Source organism: Sinocyclocheilus grahami, unplaced genomic scaffold, assembly GCF_001515645.1.
Source record: "Sinocyclocheilus grahami isolate Dianchi unplaced genomic scaffold, SAMN03320097.WGS_v1.1 scaffold94.1, whole genome shotgun sequence".
In the NCBI taxonomy this organism is placed as follows: domain Eukaryota; kingdom Metazoa; phylum Chordata; class Actinopteri; order Cypriniformes; family Cyprinidae; genus Sinocyclocheilus; species Sinocyclocheilus grahami.
This window is the reverse complement of record NW_015505273.1, coordinates 2,433,954-2,455,559: the sequence shown is the minus strand read 5'-3', so window position 1 is coordinate 2,455,559 and position 21,606 is coordinate 2,433,954. Positions and strand designations below refer to the sequence as shown.

The 21,606-nt window shown below is 38.2% G+C and overlaps 1 protein-coding gene across 1 annotated transcript in view; it reads right to left on the bottom strand.

Moving 5' to 3' along the window:
- The window catches only part of necab3 (N-terminal EF-hand calcium binding protein 3), a 42,013-nt gene extending 20,665 nt beyond the window's left edge, over positions 1-21,348 (bottom strand). The window contains exons 1-3 of the mRNA XM_016275484.1: positions 21,094-21,348; positions 16,683-16,707; positions 1,200-1,308 (exon numbers count right to left, since the gene is read on the bottom strand). Coding sequence (XP_016130970.1) covers positions 1,200-1,308; positions 16,683-16,707; positions 21,094-21,222 — 263 coding nt within the window. The 5' untranslated portion in view covers positions 21,223-21,348. The remainder of the gene's footprint in view (positions 1-1,199; positions 1,309-16,682; positions 16,708-21,093) is intronic.
- Between the last annotated feature and the right edge of the window lie 258 nt (positions 21,349-21,606).

Sequence of the window (21,606 nt, the reverse complement as noted above, 5' to 3'; positions counted from 1 at the left end):
TGTGCATGTGTGTGTGTGTGTGTGTGTGTGTGTGTGTGTGTGTCACAGCTCTGCAATGCGGTTCTTTGTGGAGTCAAATTTGCAGCTTTGTTCTGTCGATGCGTTGGCTTCTTGGAACACAATTTTCAATGTTTTGATTCATACAAGCCACCTCGGGTCATACTTTGATCCTCCTGCGCATCGATGTTCGGCTGCTTGTTCGTTTTCGTTACAGATGCTTCAAAAAGCAACGGCGTGTGGAGCAATATAATCACGCCTCTCTGAAAGGCGACTAATTAGGAAACGAAAATGTAAGGTTGCCAAGGATACAGGTCACCCAAACTCAAGGGCTAAACTGCTGGGAGAGTTGACGAAGTATGAACTGCACCCACTGACTGCACGCTCTGTTTGTGTTGTTTCAGCACCTGATTCCCTAAAGGAATTATGCAAATCAGATAACGATGCAAAAAGGCATAAATAATTAGTGCAGGTCGTCTGTGGAGGATGCAACAATCAGGTGAGTTTAATGAGACTGTACAGCATCACGAAAATGATCTGAAAATTCAGAAAGTGTACTGGACAACACCGGGAATCTGGATAGATGCGATTATAATGCTCTTCTACATCATTTGATCCTCATTTAATGAAGTACTGCTGCCATGATCAATAAAAATGTACATAAAGGTATTTTTAAATAATATTTTGTTTACTGCCATGCCTTCTATAAACAGTAATGGCATATTTAATTATCAAGCATATATATATATATATATATATATTGAAGGAAATATCACACTCCTGCATTTGGATTATAAAATGAGAAAATGAAAAATGTAGATAATCTGCATAAATCTATATTATTTAGCATAGTGGCTATCTCATAATGTGTATTGCAAACTGTTGCCATCAAAATAAATAAACAAATAAATAAATTACAAAATAATCTAATAAAATATATTATTATATAATAATATTTATAATAAAATATAATATAACAATTAGTATAATATAATTAATATAATAAAAAATAATAATAATATTATTTATATAACATAATATATAATATTTAATATTATATTTTGAAGTTGAAAAATACACATTCGTGTTTTTTTTGGGGGGTGGGGGGGATTATCAGGCATGTTTGCACAGAAAATAATGACGTCTCTCTTAAACTGCATTATGAGTAGCTACTGAATAAATCTTATGAATAAAGTATCTACTTTGTTTGCCGTCCATCGATGGAGTAGAAGAGCTCGCGCAGCTCGTCGGTCGTCAGTATCCCATCTGCAAAGTACGCTTTGAACTCCTCGAAGGACAGCTTCCCGTCATCTGCAAGAAGACACAAGAGGAAAGCATTCAGAGAATCAGCAATCGCATCTGTTACCAAGTTTCCATCCAAGGATTTTATTACGAAAAAAGATTTAACACATCAAAATGTTTACAGATATAGCTGATGTAAATGCTAATTATCGATAAAATGTTCCCAAGTGTCGTCAAAATATTTTTCTGTTTAACTTTAGAACACAAATCCTATGTCAATACTTCACGAAGAACTAGTTTAGAAACACTTTTTTTTTTATAAAATTGTCTTTAGTGCAAATAAATGACAGAATTACATATGCATCCGTGTTTGTATGTTGCTCCCATTACATCTTTGTTTCTCAGTAATGTTTAAGGATGTGTTAAATCTATTTAAACTTCATACAAAGTGAAATGCCCTAATAAAATATAAATCAAAATAAGACACACAGCAGTTTATTTTGACAAAAAGCAATCATTTAGACAGGAAGAGACTGGCTGATGGACAAGCAAAGCCACCAATCACAGTTTGTTTTGTTTTTATGTGCTGTTTAGGGGCGGGTTTAACTTAAACTGTCTATTACAAGTACATAAAATATCAAATAAACTGTGGAAAAGTGTGCATCCGAAAGTAATAAGTACAGATTTCAATAAACAGTTGCTTGTGCATATCTAGTTTATTTCCTCAAACAAAACTGCATCTTTTAATTATCTGATGCCACGAACCTTGCATACTTTGGAAATTAGTTCTTCATCACTCATTGTTCATAATATCAACCCAGTACCTTGTGGAGTTATGCAACAACCAGGTGAGTTTAATGTGACTGTACAGCATCACGAAAACACTTGAATTGATCTTACAATGCAGAAAGTGTCCTTGACTACACTGTGCATCTCGATAGATGCAACTATAACACTCTTCTACATAATTTGATCATCATTTAATGAATTACTGCTGCCATGATGACCTTCTATGAGCAGTAATGCCGTTTAAGTGCATTATTGCACCAGAAAAATAGCATTGATTACAAAACTCATTTTGTAAATGAGTTGCAATACATAAATTTCACAATGCATTCTGAAAAGTGCATATTGAAATGGTCGACAGTTTATTCTGACAAAAAAAACACCCATTTAGACAGAAAGAAACATACAAAGTGACCAATCGCAGTTTGCTTTGCTCTTACTTAATGTTTAGGAGTCATCCATCAAGAGCCCAAAGAGAAATATACACGGCTATATGCGACAGCACTCATTCATGGCTGACAGATCATCTAAATCACTTCTTCCCTGAACACGACGCTGAGCATTCGGCTCTCTGACATTTACCAGCCTCCTGAAAGACACCAGAGATTCTTTTAGCCCTCCAGTTGTGCATTTGAGGTTTGATGACACTCCAGCTTAACGTCAGGCTTGGCTTTTCACAACGTGAATGTGAGAGGAAAACTCTGGCATACAGCCAATATCAACTAGCCTAAGAGAAAATGGTGTACAAAAACATAATGCCTGTGCAAACCTGATGCCATGGTGCCGTGATGCAGCTTTGCAGTTGCTAAGACTGACATATGAAATAATAGTCTTTTTTTTTATTATTATTTAGTTTTCTAAGGGAACCATTCATTGAACCTTTAGACTAATTTTTTTTTTAAAAGTTTGCATACGTTGCGTTTCTTGCTAGGTATCATCAGAAATCAGGGTTTTATGGCTCGTATGTGACCCTGCCTGTGAACATTTTCATTCATTTTTTTGTGATTTACTGTAAAGATGTAGAACATTCTGTGAAAACATAACCTTTAAATCTTTAATATTGCCATGTCAAAGATTGAAATCATAGTGAAATTAATGGTTGAAATCAAACTGCGATGCTTGTTATCTCATAATTAGATTTAGAGACTTTAGCCTGGATTTCACAGACAGGGTCACATATATAGATATAGTGAAAATATGGAGTTCATACTCGAGGAGAAAAAAACACCTCAATTGTATTCAGATATGCAGTTTGCAATGCATTTGGTGCATTTTCTAATCTTTATACTGCCAAAAAGTAAGATGAAATTCTAATTCTGCTTGTAATGGAAATGAATATGCATATAAATATCAGTCGTCACTCTATATCTCCAATAATATGACTTAGTATTTAAATGATCCAAACATATAATGCAGTGCTGATTGAGAGCTGAAGAATTAACACTCCTCAGAAGATGTGAGATGTTCTGGAGGCTTGTGAAGATCATTCCTCCGCTGAGGAACAGTGAAAGTAAAGCTTCTGCAAACAAACGCTCCTCAAAAGATCCTGAGGATCAGATTTGAGACTCTAAAACATGATTGATGGAGAATCAAGTAAAGCTGAGCTGCTTCAGTCCAGTAAGTGTTCATCTGGAGATATTACTGCAGTTATTCTGACCTTTACTTGATCAAAATCAGTCAAGATTTGACAGCAGAAAGACTCGAGCTGAAGCTGGACACTTGTACAATTACACTAAAAGAGCTTTGACTGGATAAAACACTCTAAACGATCAATCAGACGAAAGAAAGCATTGAGTAGACTGTGTGTGAAACAGGTTTAACAGCATGTTGATCATTTAGAGCTTTAGAAATTCATGTATCACATTCGATCCAGTAGGTTTTAAAGGGTTAAAGAAGATTAGATTGAGATTCAGAGGAAGTTATTTACTACAGCAATATATACAGTAACCTGTGTTTGCACCTCCGAGAACTTTTATATTGGAAAAGAGAAAAGTTTCAGGCATAAATCAAAGTGAGATTGCAATGAGAAGCAGTCTGTCTCCAGGGCCAGAGATCAGACGAGAGCATCAGTTCACTCTTCTTTGAGAAACAACAATACAACGGAAATTAAAGTCAGACACTCAAAGCATCCCTTATAAAGCACACATTTTGATCTAGACATCAACTATGGATGAATCAAAAGAACAAAAATTAGACTGATTCTGTTAAAATGGCTCAAAGGGTAAATTGTAAGTGTTCAGACTGGCGATTCGCACCTGGTGGACGATAAAACCGGAAAGAAAACTACCACCTTAAAAATCACAGATACAGGTTTACTTGATATAAAACTCTTGCACACATCAGCTAGACATCTGATTCACAAATCTGCAGTTTTACTCACACATGAAAGTGGTTTTTAGCTGAAAACTACATTTTTGTGGCCAAATGGATACTTAATTACACCAGAGGCTGGAAGCGGCAGTGGACATATTCAATGCATTAGAACACTGTCCAACGTCTCCAATTAATTCAAGAGCAAATCTGACGGCCATCTGGGTTCAGTCTCTTCACAACAGACGGTATCACTGATCAGACTCTCCGCTTCAGAGCCAAATAGTGCCACCTTCTTCATTCTCCATCTTTGGGTAATTAAAATACACACCAACCAGCCAAAGATGCACTTAAGAAGAAAACAATGTTTTGACCAGAAACTGAATTATGCTGGAAGAAACATCAGATTGCAGTTTTCTCTCCAGAGAACTTCTGTAAGTCTCTAGAAATTTAGTGGGGCTTTGGACTGCATTATGCACAAATATCAGACACAATGGCTTCATTTACAACCCAGGTAAATCTGTTTTTAAATAACAGTGTGACCAGCAAAAATCACATCTGATCTCAATTGAATTTTCAGTTTCAATCTGGGTTAGTTTCATTGAAATAAATAAAAAATGTATCTGTTTGCACTATATGAAATATTACACAAAAGTGATAAAAGTGATATAATACTATACACTACCATTTGAAAGTTTGGGGTTTGTGAGATTTTTTAAAGAAATTAGTATTTTTGTTCAGCAAGGGGTTGTTTTAAAACTAAATTCACTAAAGAAATTAATGCAAATCATTGTGCAAATTAACTAAATTGATCAAAAGTGACAAATACATTTACATTAAAAATATTTATATTTTAAATAAATGCTTTCTAATTTTCTATTAATCAAAGAATACTAAAAAAATAAATCAATCAATAAAATTTAATAAAATTTAAAAATAAAAAAAGGACAAATATTTATTGATCAACAAATCAGCATATTATACTGATTTCTGAAGATCATGTGACACTGAAGACTGGAGTAATGATGCTGAAAATTCAGCTGCGCATCACAGAAATAAATTACATTTTACAATATATTCACATAGAAAACAGTTATTTTAAATAGTAATAATATTTTACAATTTTACTGTTTTTACTGTATTTTTGATTAAATAAATGCAGCCTTGATGAGCAGAAGAGGCTTCTTTCAGAAACATTAAAACTCTTACTGACACCTTTGAATAATAGTGTAATTTTTGAATAAATCTCACATATTCAAAATTATATTCATTTCTAAAAATAAAAATATGTTATATTTAAAAAATATATTTTTATGTACAGTACATAAAAAATGTTGACACATGCATTGACCAGTATTAGTTATATTTTTAAAACTAATCCATACAATTAATTAAAAAAGAATAATTGAATTTAACAAAATATGCAATATACACAAAAATGCAAACTATATTAAAAATATTTGTATATGATGAACATGCCAGATTAAAGTGTGCTTTTTAAAATGCTATGGGCCACATTTAATACATCCTCAATCAGATTTAAGCATGAAAATCAGAAAATTAGCACTGATTAGGTCTGAAAGTATCCTACATCAAGCTCGAGTTTGGTCATATATGGATTGTTAACATTTGCTTTGTTTTCTTGCCTAACATCACCTGACAATTCTAGGTCAAAGTTTAATTCTCAGAGATATCTGAAGTCCAGCAAGAGCTCCAATCTGCTGCAGACTGCTAGATAGCAGCTCTTGTGGTTAATGGAGACACCAGAGAGAACAGTTCGGCTCTCAGGAGACTTTTATCTTCTCTGCTGCTCTGCCTTATTTAGTCTCAAACTAATGTGCTATTCTGTGTTGTTGTCAGCAGACTCTAATGCATCTTCTTATGCGTTTCCCACCCATCCCATGCTGTGCTTCAAACACATTTCCTTCAGCGAGGGTGGAGCAGTGTGATAGAACGTCTGGTACAGTTACTTCAGGGATTTATTCTGTTAAAGCCTAATTTGTTTTCCCCTCACACACACATCTGCACTTTCACACATTTATGGGTTTTAGGCATTTAAAAAAACATTTTAAAACACTGACAACACCATTTATTTGCATGCAACTTTGGGTTGTTTTAAAACTAAATTCACTAAAGGAATTAATGCAAATCATTGTGCAAACATGCACAGAATTTGTGACATTGCACCATACCAACACAACATTTGTCCTTCATTATCTTAGCCCCTCAATAGTTCACCCAAAAATGAAGATTTGCTGAAAATGTGCTCACCCTCAGCCCATCCAGTATGTAGATGAGTTTGCTTTTTCATCAGAACAGATTTGGAGAAATGTAGCTTTGCATCACTTGCTCAGCAATGGATGCTCTGCAGTGAATGGGTGCCGTCAGAATGAGAGTCCAAACAGCTGATAAAAACATCACAATAATCCACACCACTCCAGTCCATCAGTTAACATCCGGAGAAGACAAAAGCTGAAACAAATCCAGCATTAAGACATTTTTAACTTTGTTTCCAGCTAAAATATGAGTCCTCTATCCATAATGTTTCTTCCTCCAATGAAAAAGTGGTCTGGTCTGAATCAGGAGAGAAATCTGCACAGATCAAGCAGCGTTTACAAGCCAAAAAAGCTCTAAATAAATATGAGGAAAACAATGGATGGACTTTTTCACTGGAGGATGCGTTATTATGGAATCATATTTTAGCCAGAAGCAACGGTTTGAAGTTATAAATGTGTTAATAATGGATTTGTTTCTTACAAACACGCATCTTTTGTCTTCTCCAGATGTTAACTGATGGACTGGAGTGGTGTGGATTACTTGTGGATTATTGTGATGTTTTTATCAGCTGTTTGGACTCTCATTCTGACGGCACCCATTCACTGCAGAGCATCCATTGGTGAGCAAGTGATGCAATGCTACATTTCTCCAAATCTGATGAAGAAACAAACTCATCTACAGCTTGGATGGCCTGAGGGTGAGCACATATTCAGCAAATTTGCATTTGCAGGTGAATTATTCCTTTAACACACACAAAAAAAATCAATCCAATTCTAAATTAACACACAAAGATGCTGTGCTAAATTATTGTTTTAACTTACAGTTTAGTTTTATTTCATGGTGCAACAAAATGACCAGGTATTTTTGTTCTGCACCAGAGTTTCATATGTCTCTCCAATGGCCTGGAGCTGAATATACCTTTAAAAAGAGTAAAAATCTCCATTAGCGATTTTGTCAAAAGTCACCAGGTGTTCACCAGGGACCGACCCAGCAGTCCATCCAGAACCTGCCCTGCGGGTCAATAGCAGACAAACGGCTCTTTTCTCTTGCCCACGTCTGTCCCTCGCTGTAAGGATCCAAAATAATTGCCAAGAGTTTCTTTGAGGCTAAAACATATATTACATCTCACAGCTGTCACAATGGGAGAAATGGCTGAATGTCAGTATGAAGGAGACTTTCTAAGACATTCATTCCGTGCGACGGAGGTCTGACAGAATAAAACGGAGAAAATTATAATTCATTCTTCATCTCCCCATGAACATGACCTCAAAGCTTCACTAAATCTTCAAGAGTGTGTTCAAATAAATAAGCAGCAGGTGGTCAAATTTAAAGCTATTTAAATGCATGTATTAAACATAAAGTCCAAGACGACGATATTTAAATAGTTTATGAGCATTTTGGATGCATAATTATTCATGTATGAGTGACACAATTTCCCAGCAGAAACGAGACACTGCAAACAACAACCAGTGATGATACTGCATGTGAATATTTCATGCCTAAAGTATAGTTTTATTTCCACACGAGGCAAAAAAGACTGAATTTCAATAGTTTAAAGCACATTTTAAAAGAGACACTATCTTTTCTTTGTACACAGAAACAGCTTTTTTTTTTAAGCCGGGGTTCAAAGGGAAATTCTTTTACATGAAACGGGAGAGAGACAAAGATTTCACAGGACGGACAGTCTCTGGCTTCTGCCATGGCGATGCTTTATTTCAGCACAAAACCTCCAGTCATCTGCTTCTTTAAGCTCTTTCTCTATCGGTGGCTCTCGCTGGAGAATTGCAGTTTTCACGTGTCATTTTTCATCTCAGTATGGCTGTCGGATAACCTTTACTACTCAGAACAGGTCTGAAAAAAGGGGTAATTTTTAAAGATAATTAAACTCAAGCTAAGGTAAGAAAGGCAGTAGCTTAAAAAATAATCTATAGTACAAAAATAAAATAAAAACTAATATTACTTGATATGCAAGGATGTTGCTATGGTGTTCTGGATGGTTGCTTACCAGTGATTCAATGATCCATTCATAAAGACAGTCACTTGCTTTGTGCCTAAATTAATCCGCCGTTTTGAATGAAATATTTGAGTCAGTGATTCAGTGATCTATTCATTATGACAATCACTTGCATCGTTAGCCATTTTGAACAAATCGTTTGAATGAATGATTCAATGAATCACTCATTAAGACGGGGATTTGCCACCACCTACTGGCAGTTTTCGTATCATATCCATGTCAGGCCTAAATCAGCTAAAGTAAAAGCACAAAAAACACACTCGGCAAAATATTGTTTAATGACCATTATCAGAATTATTTATCCCAAAAAATATCTTTTTTTTTGTCAGTATCGCACACCCCTACTTTTAGCCTCTGCATCTTCATAAACACACTCATCTTTCCTCTCCAGTTCTGAGAGGACTTCTCCACCGCTAATTCTACCAGCAGCACCGTCAGATTGAGTCAACAGATGCAACGCGAGCAGACAAACACGACCCAATCTGTCTGTTTGTGTGAGTGGCGAGAGAAACAGGAACACACACACTGAGAGAGGGAGGAATAAAGAAGGGATTGAGGGGAGACAGCAGGAAGAGGATGAGAACGGATGGAAAAGTGATGAATATACAGACAGACAGAAAGCTAGAACATTTGCAATCCGCCTGATTTGGGGAAGGAAGATGCAGAAGAGCAGAAGGGAAATGCGGTGGCTGTATGTGAAGAGACAGTCGCTGTGGGTGTTCACAGCCTGGTTTGTCTCTCTTAGGCCTTTTTCGTTACATTCCCCCACATTCTCATTCCCTCTGTGTGTCTGTGCTGACAGCTCCAGTTTTTCGGGCATGCTGAAGGGGCCATCAGGCACGCTTGACGTGCCATTTGTCATTGATTGGCCAGCAGTGATGGGCTCAGGCAGATGCTGAAACTGACCTTCTTTCAGGCAATACGTTTCTGTTACGTAACACAGACGACTGTGGGGTGACACAGTTAGAAGAACTAAAACTACAACCAGAATATTGAAGCGGTTAAAGCTGCAGCGTGTAATTGCAAATCTGGAGCAAACAAAACTGCAAAACTGTTGTTTTCAAACAGGTTTCACAAACAGTACTGCCCCTTCTACCCTGATCCATGTCTGTCATTGGTCAGTCAAACAAATAGCTCCGCCCCCAAACTCATACCATTGGTTGAGCAGTTTTTGGTCTGCAGATGAATAACTCATGAAGTTAAACTACCAATAACTGACTTATAGTGACTCTAAAAACACCAGCAACTATTTGAACGTACATACAATTACACATAACTGTTAACTAGTTTAGTATGAGGTTATTACAGCATTTAAAACAACAAGCAATGGTCTAAATCTGCCATTGATGTATGCTTTAAAGTTTAAATAACCTAACTAACCCTTATCATGCCCATAAGTTTTCTTACACAATACATACAGTTTTAGCATATATTCAAACAATTCTGTAAATTATTAATTATTACTAGGCCTTTTTGCCAATGCTAATACAATTATCTTTAACTGAAATAAAGTAAAATAAATTAAATATGAATATTAGATTAAAAACTTCAAAAAAAAATTTTTTTTAAATAAAATGATAATTAGAAATGTAGCCTTGGCAACTACCAGAAATAAAACAAGTTTAAGTTGAAATACTGAAATTATTCAAAATAAATAAATAAAAGCCACACAGAAATATTAAATTAAATAATGAAAATGACACAAAAAAAGTAAAATAATAATTATGCAGCCCTAATCAGTATAATCCATTCCTCAAAGTGAAATTTCGAAGTTTAACAAACACAACCCAGAAAAGTTGGGACCGGCACAAATCCACTCATACATCGTCTCGCTATCACAGGCCTGTGGGAGAGAGTTTATTAAGTAGGTTAGTGTGAGGCAGGATGGGCTGGTTTTAACTCAGCGTCTAATCTTTAAATAATCTCCCTTCAAGTCGCTGAGCTCAAAATCCTCACTGAAGAGCTGAAGCTCGACTAAAAGCTCAGTTTATTCTCGAGAGGAGAATAGCAGCCAAACTGTTTTTAATTCCCATTCGTCTAACTCAATGCTCTACTTAGCAACCACGCTCTAGTTTGACACCAACAGCTCACTGCATCAACGCTTTCTGATCCGTTATTGGCTGATCAAATGCAACTCAAATTCAACTTGGGAGATGTTTAAAAATGTCTCAGGTTATGTATGTAACCATCCTAGATGGTTGCTAGGATGCCCTATGTGGTTTCTAGGGTTTCTAGGGTGTTGTGGGTGGTTGCTAATGGTGCTGTAGGTAGTTGCTAGGGTGTTGGGGGTGGTTGCTATGGTGTTCTAGATGGTTGTAATGATGTTCTAGATGGTTGCTAGGATGCCCTATGTGGTTTCTAGGGTGTTGAAGGTAGTTGCTAGATGGCATAGGTGGTTTCTAGGGTGTTGTGGGTGGTTGCTAATGGTGCTGTAGGTAGTTGCTAGGGTGTTGGGGGTGGTTGCTATGGTGTTCTAGATGGTTGTAATGATGTTCTAGATGGTTGCTAGGATGCCCTATGTGGTTTCTAGGGTGTTGAAGGTAGTTGCTAGATGGCATAGGTGGTTTCTAGGGTGTTGTGGGTGGTTGCTAATGGTGCTGTAGGTAGTTGCTAGGGTGTTGGGGGTGGTTGCTATGGTGTTCTAGATGGTTGTAATGATGTTCTAGATGGTTGCTAGGATGCCCTATGTGGTTTCTAGGGTGTTGAAGGTAGTTGCTAGATGGCATAGGTGGTTTCTAGGGTGTTGTGGGTGGTTGCTAATGGTGCTGTAGGTAGTTGCTAGGGTGTTGGGGGTGGTTGCTATGGTGTTCTAGATGGTTGTAATGATGTTCTAGATGGTTGCTAGGATGCCCTATGTGGTTTCTAGGGTGTTGAAGGTAGTTGCTAGATGGCATAGGTGGTTTCTAGGGTGTTGTGGGTGGTTGCTAATGGTGCTGTAGGTAGTTGCTAGGGTGTTGGGGGTGGTTGCTATGGTGTTCTAGATGGTTGTAATGATGTTCTAGATGGTTGCTAGGATGCCCTATGTGGTTTCTAGGGTGTTGAAGGTAGTTGCTAGATGGCATAGGTGGTTTCTAGGGTGTTGTGGGTGGTTGCTAATGGTGCTGTAGGTAGTTGCTAGGGTGTTGGGGGTGGTTGCTATGGTGTTCTAGATGGTTGTAATGATGTTCTAGATGGTTGCTAGGATGCCCTATGTGGTTTCTAGGGTGTTGAAGGTAGTTGCTAGATGGCATAGGTGGTTTCTAGGGTGTTGTGGGTGGTTGCTAATGGTGCTGTAGGTAGTTGCTAGGGTGTTGGGGGTGGTTGCTATGGTGTTCTAGATGGTTGTAATGATGTTCTAGATGGTTGCTAGGATGCCCTATGTGGTTTCTAGGGTGTTGAAGGTAGTTGCTAGATGGCATAGGTGGTTTCTAGGGTGTTGTGGGTGGTTGCTAATGGTGCTGTAGGTAGTTGCTAGGGTGTTGTGGGTGGTTGCTAACGGTGCTGTAGGTAGCTGCTAGGGTGTTGTGGGTGGTTGCTATGGTGTCCTAGATGGTTATAATGATGTTCTAGATGGTTCCTAGGATGCCTTATGTGGTTTCTAGGGTGTTGAAGGTGGTTGCTAGATGTCATAGGTGGTTTCTAGGGTGTTGTGGGTGGTTGCTAATGGTGCTGTCGGTAGTTGCTAGGGTGTTGTGGGTGGTTGCTATGGTGTCCGAGATGGTTATAATGATGTTCTAGATGGTTCCTAGGATGCCTTATGTGGTTTCTAGGGTGTTGAAGGTGGTTGCTAGATGTCATAGGTGTTTTCTAGGGTGTTGTGGGGGGTTGCTATGGTGTCCTAGATGGTTGTAATGATGTTCTAGATGGTTGCTAGTACGGCCTAGGAGGTTTCTAGGGTGTTGAAGGTGGTTGCTAGATGTCATAGGTGTTTTCTAGGGTGTTGTGGGGGGTTGCTATGGTGTCCTAGATGGTTGTAATGATGTTCTAGATGGTTGCTAGGATGCCTTATGTGGTTTCTAGGGTGTTGAAGGTGGTTGCTAGATGTCATAGGTGTTTTCTAGGGTGTTGTGGGTGGTTGCTATGGTGTCCTAGATGGTTGTAATGATGTTCTAGATGGTTGCTAGGATGCCTTATGTGGTTTCTAGGGTGTTGAAGGTGGTTGCTAGATGTCATAGGTGTTTTCTAGGGTGTTGTGGGTGGTTGCTATGGTGTCCTAGATGGTTATAATGATGTTCTAGATGGTTCCTAGGATGCCTTATGTGGTTTCTAGGGTGTTGAAGGTGGTTGCTAGATGTCATCGGTAGTTGCTAGGGTGTTGTGGGTGGTTGCTATGGTGTCCGAGATGGTTGTAATGATGTTCTAGATGGTTGCTAGGATGCCTTATGTGGTTTCTAGGGTGTTGAAGGTGGCTGCAAGGAGTCATAGGTGGTTTCTAGGGTGTTGAAGGTGGCTGCAAGGAGTCATAGGTGGTTTCTAGGGTGTTGAAGGTGGCTGCAAGGAGTCATAGGTGGTTTCTAGGGTGTTGAAGGTGGCTGCAAGGAGTCATAGGTGGTTTCTAGGGTGTTGTGAGTGGTTGCTATGGTGTCCGAGATGGTTGTAATGATGTTCTAGATGGTTGCTAGGATGCCTTATGTGGTTTCTAGGGTGTTGAAGGTGGCTGCAAGGAGTCATAGGTGGTTTCTAGGCTGTTGTGGGTGGTTGCTAATGGTGCTGTAGGTAGTTGCTAGGGTGTTGTGGGTGGTTGCTATGGTGTCCTAGATGGTTGTAATGATGTTCTAGATGGTTGCTAGGATGCCTTATGTGGTTTCTAGGGTGTTGAAGGTGGTTGCTAGATGTCATAGGTGGTTTCTAGGGTGTTGTGGGTGGTTGCTAACGGTGCTGTAGGTAGTTGCTAGGGTGTTGTGGGTGGTTGCTATGGTGTCCTAGATGGTTGTAATGATGTTCTAGATGGTTGCTAGGATGCCCTATGGGGTTTCTAGGGTGTTGAAGGTGGTTGCTAGATGTCATAGGTGGTTTCTAGGGTGTTGTGGGTGGTTGCTAACGGTGCTGTAGGTAGTTGCTAGGGTGTTGTGGGTGGGTGCTATGGTGTCCTAGATGGTTGTAATGATGTTCTAGATGGTAGCTAGGATGCCCTATGTGGTTTCTAGGGTGTTGAAGGTGGTTGCTAGATGTCATAGGGGGTTTCTAGGGTGTTGTGGGTGGTTGCTAACGGTGCTGTAGGTAGTTGCTAGGGTGTTGTGGGTGGGTGCTATGGTGTCCTAGATGGTTGTAATGATGTTCTAGATGGTAGCTAGGATGCCCTATGTGGTTTCTAGGGTGTTGAAGGTGGTTGCTAGATGTCATAGGGGGTTTCTAGGGTGTTGTGGGTGGTTGCTAACGGTGCTGTAGGTAGTTGCTAGGGTGTTGTGGGTGGGTGCTATGGTGTCCTAGATGGTTGTAATGATGTTCTAGATGGTAGCTAGGATGCCCTATGTGGTTTCTAGGGTGTTGAAGGTGGTTGCTAGATGTCATAGGGGGTTTCTAGGGTGTTGTGGGTGGTTGCTAACGGTGCTGTAGGTAGTTGCTAGGGTGTTGTGGGTGGGTGCTATGGTGTCCTAGATGGTTGTAATGATGTTCTAGATGGTAGCTAGGATGCCCTATGTGGTTTCTAGGGTGTTGAAGGTGGTTGCTAGATGTCATAGGGGGTTTCTAGGGTGTTGTGGGTGGTTGCTAATGGTGCTGTAGGTAGTTGCTAGGGTGTTGTTGTGAGTGGTCGCTATGGTGTCCTAGATGGTTGTAATGATGTTCTAGATCAGTGTTTCTCAACTCTGGTCCTGAGCGCCCCCCAACACTGCACCTTTTGTATGTCTCCCTTATCTGAGAAACACTGTTCTAGATGGTTGCTAGGATGCCCTAGGTGGTTTCTAAGATGTCATAGGAGGTATCTAGGGTATTGTGGGTTGTTGCTCTGGTGTCATAGGTGGGTCCAATGATGTTCTAGTTGGTTGCTATGCTGTCCAAAGTGGTTGCTAGGGACATCTAGGTGGTCACTAAGGTGTTCTGATTGTTTGCTAGGTGGTCCAATCTCAAATGAGCTCCCTCCTTCAATGTACATCTGTGGGATTTTTCCACCTCTTTTTTGCGCATTTTGAGCAAGTGAAATTAAATGCAAAGCTAACATGTAATGTTAGAGGTCTGTTCAAATCACTATAAGCAATAGTAATATTTATGCAGCCTTAGCAAAGCCCACTAATTTTGGCATTTTCATAGCACAAACGCAGGCTCTTTCTCTTTCTCTCTCCGCCTCTCTTATATTCTCCCACTCCACTTCTCTTTCTATTTCTCTCCGTCCTTGGCAATGATGAGCGCATGATTGAAGTGGCAAGAAGGTAATTGGCATTCTGGAACAATGATAATGACCTCTGAAAGGACTGTGCTGCCCCAGTGACAGCCACTCATTTCTGATTTGTTTGGACAGTGCATTATTCTGTTCATTTCGCCCTCTCCCTCCTAAGGTGTTCTGATTGTTTGCTAGGTGGTCCAATCTCAAATTGCTCCCTCCTTCAATGTACATCTGTGGGATTTTTCCACCTCTTTTTTGAGCATTTTGAGCAAGTGAAATTAAATGCAAAGCTAACATGTAATGTTAGAGGTCTGTTCAAATCACTATAAGCAATAGTAATATTTATGCAGCCTTAGCAAAGCCCACTAATTTTGGCATTTTCATAGCACAAACGCAGGCTCTTTCTCTTTCTCTCTCCGCCTCTCTTATATTTTGTGACTCCACTTCTCTTTCTATTTCTCTCCGTCCTTGGCAATGATGAGCGCATGATTGAAGTGGCAAGAAGGTAATTGGCATTCTGGAACAATGATAATGACCTCTGAAAGGACTGTGCTGCCCCAGTGACAGCCACTCATTTCTGATTTGTTTGGACAGTGCATTATTCTGTTCATTTCGCCCTCTCCCTCCTCGTACATTACAGGCCTTTGAAGAATCAACAGGCATTTTGTGAAAGGCTGGCCATTGGCTCCGGCTCAGATTAACCAGTGGGCCACCCGCACATGTGCCTGAGGGACTCCGATTACACTGAGGCTTCAAACTCTCACATACATTATGCATTCTGAATAAAAATGAAAAGTTTTTTGCAACCGGCTATATTAGCATTCCCAGAAATTACAAAGCAAATTCAGTTCAGCATCCAAATTACCCATAGGAAAGAAGGATGTGACCTGATTAACATCACAGTAGTATCATAGACAGCAATAAGATTAACTGAGAGGCAAATAAAGATCTCAACAGTGTCTCAAACTGTGCTCAAGTCTGAGAAGCAATCAAACGTCTGAAGAAGATCTGCTTCTGTTCCACCAGCAACACCAAGATTAAAGAGAACTTATTACGCCCCTTTTTACAAGATGTAATATAAGTCTCAGGAGTCCCCAGAATGTATCTGTGAAGTTTCAGCTTAAAATAACCCACAGATTATTTATTATACCATGCTAAAAATTACAATTTTTTAACAGGATCAAAAATATTTGTGCATGTCTTTAAATGCAAATGAGCTGCTGAATCACTTCAGAATCACTCCGGAAGTAGTAGGTCATCCGGGTACTTTTTGTCTACTCTTTTATGACTACTTCTTACTTATGACATTCTTCTTTTGTCACGTACTGTTTTCGCCTACTAAATATGAAGTATGCGATTTCGGATGACTCTACCAAATGCATAAATGTAAATGTTGAGATCTCAATATGAACTTCTTTCATGATTAAATGATCTGAGCTGCTATTCACATGAATTTTGTTGCCTCATTTGTGTCGTTGTGTCTCACGTCTCCTTTTCTTAGGAGAAACATCTGAGACAATGTTGACCTCATTTATTCAAATTCATGCACACCCAGAGAGATGGTAAACCAATGCATCAGGATATTCTCGCAAAATCACTATGCAAACTATTTATTTACAGTGACTAAGCAGTAAGATAGAAAAAATGCTTTTCATTTCATTGATTTGAATTTGAAATAAGACTTCCAATTGAACCGCTGTGCAAAAGTAACAAGAGAAACACCTTAAAAGTGACATCGAAAAAGGTCACACTCACCGTTTTTGTCAGCTCGACGGAAAATCTGTGAGGAGATAAAGATGAAAAAACAGTCAATGTGCAGTTTATCAACGCGAGCAGCATTCAGAAGCACAGAGGACTGATGGAAATGCTCAGTGCTGATCAATACTGAATAGAATTTGGTCAGAATGTCTTTAATGAACTGCCCTTTTAGAGCTTTGCTGTGTTCCCTCTTCAACACTGATGGAACGTGACATTATAACTGAGATGCCTTTATAAAGCCTGTTAGCTACAGAAACAAACAAGCCATGCTCTCAAAAACATGCACAAACCACACACCTTTTATGGAGGCAAATGTGCAATTGCTTTTGTGAAGACTTTCACTATAAGAGAAGGCTGCATTTATTTGACCAAAAATACAGTAAAAACTGTAATATTGTGAAATATTATTACAAATTAATATGACTGTTTTCTATGTGAATATCTGTTAAACTGTAATTTATTTCTGTGATCAAAGCTGTATTTTCAGCATCATTACTCCAGTCTTCAGTGTCACATGATCTTCAGAAATCAGTATAATATGCTGATCTGCTGCTCAAGAAACATTTCTGATAATTATCAATGTTGAAAACAGTTGTGCTGTTGAATATTTTTGTGGAAACCGTGATACATTTTATTTTTCAGGATCCTTTGATGAAGATAAAATGTAAAAGAGAGTTTATTTGAAATATTATTTTTTGTAACATTATAAATGTCTTTACTGTAACTTTTGATCAATTTAATGCATCCTTGCAGAATAAATTATTCATAAAAAAAAACCTTCTGTCCCCAAACTTTTGAACGTTAGTGTAGTTTTATAAATAAATCCATATGTACACTCTTAAAAATAAAGGTGCTTCAAAAGGTTCTTCAAGCGATGCCATAGAAGAACCATTTTTGGTTCCACAAAGAAGCATTCAGTCAAAGGTTCTTTAAAGAACCATCTCTTTCTTACCTTTTTGTAATCTGAAGAACCTTCTGTCACCACAAAGAAGCTTTTGTGAAACAGAAAGGTTCTTCAGATGTTAAAGCTTCTTTATGGAACCATTTAGACAAAAAGGTTCTTCTGTGGCATCGTGAAGCACCTTTATTTTTAAGAGTGTAGGCACAATTTATGTTTGCCTAAAAACTAATTTTAAGCTTTTCAGCAGAATCCTTTAGATCAAAATGTTTGTAAGATCATGAAAATCATAAATGCTACTGGTACACACACTCAGGATCATCATAACAGAGAAAATGGTTGCTGTATTCTCAAGGCAACTAATCCTGTTATCAGTCAAAGTCTCTTCTTGAGCATTTTTTTTACCACTCCTGCTTCTTCCACTGGCTCCTCAGCCCAATGGCGCAAACATATTAGATTGTGAAGGTCTGAGACTCGTCTGAGATTCAGGGTGAGAACGTTTCTGGACAGTTTGCCTGTGAGGATTATGTAGGTGTTGACAGTACAATCATCTAGTGGCTAAACATGGCTCTTTCACACCTGGACGGGTCACCACACTGTTATAGTTGTTTTCTTTTTTTGACTCCTCGAGTGCTTTTAACACCATCTGGCCTTCACTTCTGTCGATGCCCACAAGGGTTTGTTCTAGTATCTGTTTACAATCCTCAGTCTTCACTTGTAACGCATTACCTGCAGGTCTAAGCTTATTCTATGATTGTATAAGTGAACATACAAGGCTGCATACAATGGTCTGATATATTTTTAATAACCTTTAAATAAAAGGTTCTAGGTCAGAAAGCTGCATGTTCAGTTGTTGTTGCACTGCACAGCTACTTTAATTTATTTCACCTGTTCATTTGAAATAAAATAATCTTATTAACAAATATCATATGTGACTCTGGAGCACAAAAGCAGTGTTAAGTCGCTGGGGTATATTTGTAGCAATAGCCAAAAATACATTGTATGGGTCAAAATTATTGATTTTTCTTTTATGGATATTAAGTAAAGATCATGTTCCATGAAGATATTTTGTGAATTTCCTACCGTAAATATATTAAAAAACTTTGATAAGTAATATGCATTGCTAAGAACTTCATTTGGACAACTTTAAAGATGATTTTCTCAATATTTAGATTTTTTTGCACCCTCAGATTTCAGATTTTCAAATAGTTGTATCTCGACCAAATATTGTCCTATCCTAACAAACCATACATCAATGGAGAGCTTATTTATTCAGCTTTGAGATGGTGTACAAATCTGAATTTCAAAATATTGACCCTTATGACTGGTTTTGTGGTCCATGGTCACATATGTGTTATTGACAGCAATGCATTTTATTTGTTATGTATTTGAATAATTCCTGACCGTTCCATCAAAGCAGCTTAAAACACTGAATTATATTTGGATGAACTGATCGATCTAAAGCCAGACTGTTTGTTTTCATATGCACATTTATGCAAAAGTCAAACCTTTTTATCATGAAGTATCGAATATATTTTTCAGAAGTTCTGCTAATATTCCTCATTTATTTTTATTTTTCTCATTAGCAGGTTTTTATGCTATCATTTTTTAACTTCTTTTATGTAGTACTGGTCTTTGGAAGCACCTCTGTGAGAGCTGAATTTCTCTTCTAGGATCTTCTTTTACATTGTCAGGTGGCCGGTTTATTATATCTTATAAAACACAGCTGCAAGTGTTCAAATTTTACAGCAAAAACAAGCAAAACAAAGGATGATGGAATGCTACATTTCTCCAAATGTGTTCATCTGAAGAAGCAAACGCATCTACATCTCGGATGGATTGAGGGTGAGTACATTTTCAGCAAATTTACATTTCTTTAGTGAAGTCTTTCTTTAACATTTCTAAATAAATGTGCAGTTTCACAAGCTTAATAAAATACAAACAACTTTAAAACACAGCTAACTGGCTTGCAGAATTAAAATGTCATTCAGACAAATGGTATTAACTAAAACCAATAGTTGGATTCGCACACTGTGTGCATTTGGCTGAGAGTCTCACAGTCAAACAGTGCTGACTAATCCTTTTAGAGCAGATTAATCTAAGCAAAACCACACCGGGATGCAGATCAAAAGGTGAAATATACTTCGTTTATGAAGAGCAGGTCGCATGTCTGTTGATTCTTCAGCTTTATATGACACAAAAAGGTTTGTAAAAGCCAGATGTGTGACAGTGCATTGCCAAAAGATAGGTGTAGGATAATGCATCATTAACAATGTCCTTTAAAGGTCATCTGAGCTTCCTGCCGAGAGATCGTTTCCAACGGCTCTCTGGCAGGTGTTGAGCCAGTGGGGAGACATGGGTCCTACTGACTCTGTTCACTAGAAAGAGAACAAACGATTCGCAAAGCACACTATCAGTTGAGTTACGGTTTATAAATAGGCCTGACAGCATCTTAGTTAATCCAAATCTCTTTCTCCTTCAGAGCCCACGGTTCAGTATGAGCGCCCAAGAGCTTCAAACGCGGGCCGAGGGAATTATAAGTAGCTCTTTGGTCTTCTCATGTCTGTCAGCTTTAGAAATTTCGAGGATACGGACACGGGAAATATGATTAGCAATTATCGCCTCCGGGAGCGAATAAATACCTCCCACAAACACAGCCTCTGTCCGTCACGTTGCGAGAAGCGATATTTTAACACTTGAGACTTATTTTAGTGACAAAAGCAACTTTTAACGTAATTTAATGTTTTAATTAGCATCATGTACCTCATTTCTTTCTATGTGGGTCACTTATCCCAAGAGGAAATATGTTTCTGCTAATAATCTCAATCTGATATGCATACATATATGAAATATATTATCATATGAAGTAAAAACTTGTATTAAACCTATTAAAAATTTGAGCAATTTCATATATTGACATCTAATTCATACAAATTCATGTCTATGTATTTTTGACATGTACATGTATATCCATCCTAAAACCTGTCTATTCATGTTCATATTATATAAGTAAATATAAAAGATAGACATTTACTATATATATAGCCTTAGGTACCACATATGTCAATATCGATGACATTTATGATTGACTGGGAGAGTGACAAAGAAAGAATAAAAAGAGATGACAATTTATGTTTATATGCATATTGAAGCCTCTATATTACATATACATTAAGCCTATATGTAAATTAGCTATATAGCATATATAGTATACTATATACTGGCTATCTGATGTTACAATGGACGACTAAAAATAAGACATGACTATGCATTTGGATTTCTTTTTGTGCTGCGGAGTAAACTGATCAATTATTTATTCCCCAAACTGTATAACAATCAATGCTTTACAGCACAACCTATTTTAAGACTATATTGTCATATGTGCATAACCAGCCTCCCTCTCTGTCCTACATTAATAGAAGTGACACATTGACTTATTCTTGGGTTCAAGGTGAGTGTTTGCATGGTCACCTATTGGTGGGTTCAGTGACCGATCGTTTGGCTACTTACATCGTGAAAGATGGACAGTCCGTGAACCGCATCCTGCATCTGATGCTGATGCTGCTGCTGCTTAGAGCGGAGATGCTCGCGCTTCGCCGACTGAAGACACATCGTGATCATTTCGGTGCACGCCAACATCTTTAAACGAGCTGTTCAAGAACTTAGAAAGAAGAACATGCACTTAATGACGCCGATATATAAGCAGACCTCGGAGTTAATGAGATGTGACTAGCAGCACGGCGCTTGTCTTCTGGGAGAATGCTGCTGATGCTGAGGAACACTAGTGAATGCCAAAGAATCGTTCTTTTGATTGAACCGATTCTTTTGGATGATTCGGATGAACTGATTCGGACAGCGCTTGTGAATCACTCGCCTTAAATCTTTGTGGATTTTTTTCTGTCTGTTGACCAGATTTATGGAGTGATAACGAGATATATTCAAAATCTCCTCTGTAAAGAACTTTAATTTTTTAATCTGGCTTCATCCAAAATTCTGATTTCTGTTCTGGAAATATGTGCAAAT